The following is a 7705-nucleotide window of genomic DNA, read 5'->3' on the forward strand; positions in this document are numbered from 1 at the left end:
AGGCTAGCCTCGAACTCTCGAACCCAGAAATCCACCTGCCTCTGCCTCCCAAGTGCTGGGATTAAAGGTGTGTGCCACCACCACCCGGTGAATGTGCACTTATATGTACACTCAGAAGGCAGAAAAGAGGGTGTCAGATTCCCTAAAGTTAGAACTACAGGTGTTACAAGCCTCTCGACAACGTGCTGGGAATAAAACTCTGGTCCTCTGGGAGAAGAGCAAGTGCTCCCTAACTACTGAGCCATCTCTCCAATCTCTTATATAATGTTGAGATTGAGGATAGTCCCTAGGCTACCCTCAGTCTGCAGGTCTCTGTATCCGTGGTGCTGGGATCATAGGCATGTGTCACTACAGCTGCCCTACTGCCTTGCTGTCACCTGCGTGGACTGCAAGGCCTGTGTAGCACTCTCTCCAACAGCTGCAGTCCTGCCACTGAAATCCTTAGCTTGTCCCTCTTGTCTCCGCTTCATGGTCTCATTGAGTTAGTGTCCTCTCTTGTCTCTGGCTTCTCTGCCCTCATAGGTAGAGGCAACCATTTGCTCGAGAGCCTCAGCCTGAAATGGTACCTGGCCACAGGACAGAAGGGACTTGCATGCATACTGTTGAGAATACATTCAGCTGTGCTTCCTGCCAGCGTGTCCCTCACACCAGCCCCTCATCTGTGGCAAAAATATAGCTTCATTTTACAGAAGCAAAGCTCTGGGCTAGTGAGATGGCTCAGTGGGTAAAGAAGCTTGCCCCCTGTCCTGAAAACCTGAGTCCAATCCCTAGAACCCACATGATAGAAGGAGAGAACTGACTCCTACAAGTTGCCCTTTGACCTCCACATGTGTACCACGCCATGCATGTGTGCTAACCCCCATAAGTAAATGCAATTTTTAAAAATGTGTGTGGTGGGGCTGCAGAGATGGCTCGGTGGTTAAGAGCACTGTCTACTCTTCCAGAGGTCCTGAGTTCAATTCCCAGCAACCACAACCATCTGTAATGGGATCTGATGCCCTCTTCTGGTATGTCTAAAAACAGCTACTATGTATTTATAATGAATGAATGAATGAATGAATGAATGAATGAATGAATAAAAATGTGTGTTGGCGTTTTGCCTGTAGATCTGTCTATCCCTTACATGCATGCAGTGCCCAGAGACAGAAAGGAGGAGTCAGATCCCCTTGAACTAGGGTTTCAGACTGTTGTGAGCTGCCATGTGGGTGCTTGGTTCAAACCTGAGTCTTCTGGAAGAGCAACCAGTGCACTTAATCCTTGAGCCATTACTCCAGTGCAGTAAATAAATCTTTTTGAAAAGAAACCAAAATGTCATACAAAGACAAAGACTGTCTCTCTCTTTCTTTCCTCTTTCTTTTCCTCCTCCTCCTCCTCCTCTTCGTTTGAGACAGGCTCTAATGTAGCCTAGGCTAGTCTGGAATGTACTATGTAGCTAGGAGTGACCTTGGACTTCTGATTCTCCTGCCTCCACCTCTGGAATGTTCACATTATAGTGTACACCAGCGCATCTGATAGGTGAGGCAGTGGGAGCTGGACCCAGGGCCTCATGTGTACTAGGCAGGCGCTCCCTGACTACAGCAGCCTCACGGGGGTCACTGCCCTGTTGCCTGCACTCATTCTTGCTTGTCCTCTCCATAGACTGTTTGGTGGGGCTGGTGACAGGGTGATCCTTGGATAGTCCTGACTGACCATGTAATCCTTTGTTTTAAATGAGTGAACGAATTTGTGGTCATGGACCATCAGCTCACATGGAGGCCCTCCAGCCACCATCTTCTTTGAGTCTATCCTGGGATTGCCTTCAGCTAAGAGCTGGGAAGCCTTTCTGTGTCATCGGGACGGGTACTGTGTCTCCTAGCCCACCTCCCAGAAAGTCTGCATGAGCAGGGCTCCGCAGTGCACATGCTCCTGTTCCAGAAGGGCTCTTGCCCACGGTGCCTTGGGGATGCTACAAGGTGCCTTGGGACATTACCAGTGTTCATGGGCACTGTTAATCAGGGCAGCTGCCTTTTTCCCATGAGTTGAGCCTTACAGGCTAAGAGCCAAGCAAGACTACGATAAGAAGCTTGGCCCCCACTCCATCCAAGGTCTCTGGATAACAGGGAGGGGAGCTCTTGAACCTTCCTGGTTGGGTAGGGTCATAGGGATTGGGCAGGGCTTGAGGACCCTAGGGGACATAAAAGACCCTTAGACTAGGCAAGCCTCATTCCCTTGTCCAGCACCATGGCATTCCTTTGGCTCGTGTCCTGCTTCGCCCTTGTAGGGGCCACCTTTGGTAAGTGCTCGGGCTCAGCTGGCCTAGCCAGGCACTATTAGAGGCAGAAGGTCAGAGGGGGGGTTATCCTGAAATAGCTGATCCCCCACCCTTCCTGTTTGAACCTTATCTAAGGACCAGTACCCTGAATCCTCAAGGAGGACAGAAGTCCTTCTCAGACCTTCTGGGCTTATGCCCTGCTTCAGGAGCAAAAAGACATGCCTGGGTCCAGCTGTGGTCTCTAGATCCAGATGTGGCTGAGGTAGGGGTGCTATGGCGGCCCAGCAGGAGCCGGCTGGCAGATGCTAAGCTTTTTGTTTTCTTTCTATTTGCTTTTATGTTTTATTGTTTGAGACAGAATCTCACTCTGTAGCCCAGGTTAGCCCAGAGTTTACTATGTAACCCAGGCAGGTTCAAACTTAGAGCAATCCTCTTACCTGGGCCTCCTGAGTGCTTCGGTTAAAGACTTATGCTACCATATCCAGCTTACCATTTTGCTTTTCATTTATAAAAAGACGGAAAAGCAAAAGGGGGAGAGATTAGCTAGAGGTTGGGGTACACGCCCGTAGTCTTAGCACTTGGGAAACAGATACACCTTACAGAGACAGAGTCTTTTGTAGTCCATCCTGATCCTCCTGCCTCCATCTCCCAAATGCTAGGATTATGGCATATTCCACAGTCAATTTCAGAGGCATCTCCCCACCACCACTGCCACCACGGCCATTTGGTTTATTTGTTTGTCTAAAGATTTATTCATTTTATGTATATGAGTACACCATTGCTCTCCTCAGACACACCAGAAGAAGGCATCAGATCTTATAGATGGGTGTGAGCCACCATGTGGTTGCTGGGAATTGAACTCAGGACCTCTGGAAGAGCAGTCAGTGCTCTTAACCTCTGAGCCATCTCTCCTGCCCCGACCATTTGTTTTTTATTGCTATTGTTTATTTTATCCTGAAACACTGTCTTACCCGGTTGCTCAGCCTGGCAACTCCTGGGCTCAAGCCTTCAGAACAACTGAGACTATAGGCATTTGGCGCTAATCCAGCCTCAGATACTTTGTTAAGAATGAAAACCCAGATTCAGCCGAGAGCTTCTGTCTGCTCCCTCCCTGGTCCCGTTCTGAGTCATTTCTCTCCAGGCTTACACAAATGTGCTACATAGTTATAAATCCATAAGCAAAGAGCCTTAGAGTTACAGAAATAGTACTTGGCTACGTGGGCTTTACAACATGCTCTTTTTCCACTGGGAAGGTGTAAGATCCAGCCATGTCACCATGGAGACCGAGCTTGCTCACTTAAATACACTCCGCTCTGAGAACGCATCGCTGTCGCTTCTCATTTTTTGGCTAGTATAAAAATAGATGATTGTGACTTTGTGAGGGTATTTCAGTCATCAGTGGAGAATCCTGTCCATTTCCTAGTCTCTGTGCTCAAGGGAGACCGGTGCTGGCCCCTTGTGCAAGTCAAAGGACTTCCGAAGTGGAGAGGCTAGTCACAGGGGCCACTGTACAACCAAACTGTGAACATCCGCCAGCCACTATAGCAAGTGTATCCTTGCACGCACAAGATGCCTGACCACTCCCTCCGCTCGTCTCCCTCTTCTGTGATGTGTTCTTCTGATCATGGAGTAGAATCAAAGTCCTCTTTTTCTTCCTCTTTTCTTTCTTTCTTCCTTTCTTTTTTAAAAATTGACACAGGGTCTCATTATGTACCCCTTTCTGGCCTGGAACTCTTCATGTAAATCAGGCTGGCCTTAAACTCGGACATCTCCCTGCCTGTCTCCTGAGGGCTGAGATTAAAGAAGTAAATCAATACGCCTGGAACAAAGTCTAATCTTTTTTAAATTAAGGAACAAAGTTGGGCAGTAGTGGTGTCCTCCTTTTAATCCCAGCACTGGGGAGGCAGAGGCAGGGGATCTCTGAGTTGGAAGCCAGCCTGGTCTCCAGAGTGAGCTCCAGAACAGCCAGAGCTACACAGGGAAACCCTGTCTAGAAAAAAAAGGGGAGGGAACCAAATTTCACATGATAAATAACTATTGAAATAGGCAGGTACCACAGAAATGGCCGGCCTGGAGGTTCAGCCAGACAGCCTGGTGGTCCAGCTTGCTTTCTGTTCCTTCTGCTGTGACATACCTGGTTGGGGGCAGCTGTGCTTCTCTCTATCTATGGGAGGATAACTGGGGTCAGCAGGGACCTGGGGTCTGTGTGAGGGACCCCTGAGCCAGGAGGTTGAAGGGGAGCCAGATGTTTCCAGGGGAGGTGGTCTCAGTGGGGTCCTGAATTGGCTGAGGAGTTCTATCTACAACGCGACTACTATTATCTCCCCAGGCTGTGGGGTCCCTGCCATCCAACCAGTGCTGGCTGGTCTGTCCAGGATCGTCAACGGAGAGGATGCTATTCCTGGCTCCTGGCCCTGGCAGGTGTCCCTGCAGGTGAGAGGAAGGTTCTGAGAACATGAATGGCTGTACTGGGGTGCTGCCAAGGTGGGAGCTACTGATCTTACTTTTCATCCTCCCTAGGACAACACTGGCTTCCATTTCTGCGGGGGTTCCCTCATCAGCGAAGACTGGGTGGTCACTGCTGCCCACTGCGGAGTCAAGTGAGTCCCAAACTATGTTGGGGTTCTGTTTCCAGCTTTATTTGGGGATGGGGCAGGGATCAGACCCACTCTTCATCGTCATCTCTATGTGCCTAGGACATCTGATGTGGTGGTAGCCGGAGAGTTTGATCAGAGATCCGATGATGAGAACGTCCAGGTCCTGAAGATCGCCAAGGTACACAGGCTGCTGGATGGGTGAGGGGCTCAGCCCACAAGCTGGGGGAGCAAGCCCAGGAAGGAGAAGTTCTTGGCTCCTTACAGGACAGGAGCACAGTGGAGCTGGGACTGGTCTTAGAATTCTCTTTCTGGGTCTCTTCTGATGGGGGCCAATAGGGAAGAAGCTTGTCCCCTCAAACATGGCAGAGCCCAGGTCCCACCCCCTCCCCAAGTCTTAGCTGAGCTTCTTGTCCCCACAGGTTTTTAAGAACCCCAAGTTCAATTTGTTCACTGTGCGTAATGACATCACCCTGCTGAAGCTGGCCACTCCTGCCCAGTTCTCCGACAGTGTGTCTGCCGTGTGTCTGCCCACTGCTGATGACGATTTCCCTGCTGGGACAGTGTGTGCCACCACTGGCTGGGGCAAGACCAAATACAATGGTGAGTGTGGCCTTGCTGCAGCGGGAGCCCAGGTGGCAGGCTCTTCCAGCTGTGACCCCAGCTGTCTGTCTGTCTTCCTTCTTTTTTAAAAAAAATTAATTTAAATTAATTTATTTTATTTCGTTTATATGAGTACACTGTTGCTGTCTTCAGACACACAAAAGAGGGCATCAGCTCTCATTACAGATGTTTGTGAGCTACCATGTGGTTGCTGGGAATTGAACTCAGGACCTCTGGAAGGGCAGTCAGTGCTCCTTCACCGCTGAGTCATCTCTCCAGCCCCTTCTTCCTTCCTTCCTTCCTTCCTTCCTTCCTTTTTTTCTTTCTTTCCATCCTTCCTTCCTTTATTTTGGTCGATGATAATACATCTTTCCATTTCTTAATTGGAATCTGTTCATTAAAGCTGGACATGATGGCCCACTTTAATCCCCAGCACTTGGGAGGCAGAGGCAGGTGGAGTCTGTGAGTTCCAGGCCAGCCAGTGCTACATAATAAGACGCTGTCTGAAAAATAATGATTAACTAATAATCTATAAAATTAACAATTATTATGTGTCAGTTAAGACTTAATATTTAAGACTCATCCAATACAAACAAAGCATTGCTGATATGATGGGGCCTGAAGGAAGCCCTCGGCTCAGCAGGAGGGATTTTCTCTGAGTCTGGACCCGATTGTACAGCCCGTCATGGGTTTCTTAAGACTCCAGCAGGGTGGGACCTGCGCTCTCTTGAAAAAAATCTTACAACACACCCACTACCCATGGTCACAAGGTCCAGGCCCTGCCTGTGGTAGAACTTGATGGCACCTCTGCCTGCCGATGCCTGAAAGGACCCATGGTGGTATCCCATAGGCTGGTAGGCCTAGGGACCCTGACTGCATTCCCTCTCTCCCTGCAGCCCTCAAGACCCCCGACAAGCTGCAGCAGGCAGCCCTGCCCATCGTGTCCACTGCTGAGTGCAAGGAATTCTGGGGTTCCAAGATCACCGATGTGATGATCTGCGCAGGCGCCAGTGGCGTCTCTTCCTGCATGGTACAGCCTCCCCGCCCCCACCCCCCACTCACTCACAGACCTGCCTAACCTGATCAGGCTAGCGGAGAGCACAGGGCCCAGAAAAGGATGGGCTGAGGCTAATAGACACCCCTAGGAAGCACCTCTGTCCAGACTGGCTCAGTACTCCCCGTACGGAACCCACTCTTGTCCTGTGAGCTGTGTCTCTTATTCCCAGAGGGAAGATGGCTATGTAAGTCTCCCTCAGGAGTACAAGAGCACAGCTGGGGGTGTCCGTGAACCCCAAGGAACTGCCCTACACTTTGCCTCGCACCCCACCAGGTCAGGCTTGAAGATAAATCCTTTACCTTTCTCTGCAGGGTGACTCTGGTGGCCCCCTCGTCTGCCAGAAGGATGGAGTCTGGACCCTGGCAGGCATTGTGTCCTGGGGCAGCAGTTACTGCTCCACTTCCACTCCTGCTGTGTATGCCCGAGTCACAGCCCTCATGCCCTGGGTTCAGGAGATCTTGGAAGCCAACTGAGTCCATGGTTCTTGCGTCCCTCTTCGAGCATCTCAATAAAATCAGCTAATTCGAACACTGGCTCTCTCTGTGTCTTTGTGGTCCAGGGGACAGGACCACAAATGATCCCTTTCATCTACCAAGGGGACAGATTACCGGCCCCTCCCTTTAAGCTACAAATACCCTGATGGCCCTTCTTTCTGCCTCCCCTCTCCTTAGAACCCCACCCTAGGTCAGAACTCGGGCTACATATGTTAGAACCAGCTAGAACCACAGTGCTCTCTGAAAGGCAGTAGTCCTTGGCCAGACTATATCATCCACAGCCCTGAAGGGTCAGACGTCTAACGGTGTTGAGCCTTGTGCTGGAGACACACTTCTGTGCCTTTAGGCTCCTGCTCCCCATCTCCTAACAGCACACTTCCTGCTGCAGATGGCACCCCTGCCTTTGTTCCAGATTCACTCGCTGTGAGCTCCTCCTCCCGGCTCCTCTCTGGTTGTTAAAACACCACCCTGTGGGTTCCACACTCTCACCCCTCCCTGTCCGCAGTGTGTTCTGCCCTTGGGGAGTTTAGAGGCCGTATTAACCCCCTCCCCCTGCACCCCCCTCCCTCACTTCAATCTCTCCGCCAGGTTGCAGATGGAATGGCTCCCCCTTGTGTCAGGGCTGCCTCCTATGAGGGTACCTGATCTCAGCAGCAGTGCTCAGTACTGTTTATTGGAGAATGACAAAGTCTGATCTCTGTCTTAT

The 7705-nt window shown here is 50.6% G+C and overlaps 1 protein-coding gene across 1 annotated transcript; it reads left to right on the forward strand.

The window, feature by feature from the left end:
- Positions 1 to 2208: 2208 nt before the first annotated feature.
- LOC114622261 (chymotrypsinogen B) lies at positions 2209 to 7033 on the forward strand. Its single transcript, XM_028768724.1, has 7 exons — positions 2209 to 2272; positions 4581 to 4684; positions 4772 to 4851; positions 4948 to 5026; positions 5268 to 5448; positions 6345 to 6478; positions 6817 to 7033. Exons 1-7 carry the CDS (start codon positions 2221 to 2223, stop codon positions 6976 to 6978), a joined length of 792 nt encoding a protein of 263 aa, XP_028624557.1. The 5' UTR covers positions 2209 to 2220; the 3' UTR covers positions 6979 to 7033.
- The last annotated feature ends 672 nt before the right edge of the window (positions 7034 to 7705 follow it).

Source organism: Grammomys surdaster, unplaced genomic scaffold (assembly GCF_004785775.1).
Source record: "Grammomys surdaster isolate TR1022 unplaced genomic scaffold, NIH_TR_1.0 187, whole genome shotgun sequence".
Taxonomy (NCBI): domain Eukaryota; kingdom Metazoa; phylum Chordata; class Mammalia; order Rodentia; family Muridae; genus Grammomys; species Grammomys surdaster.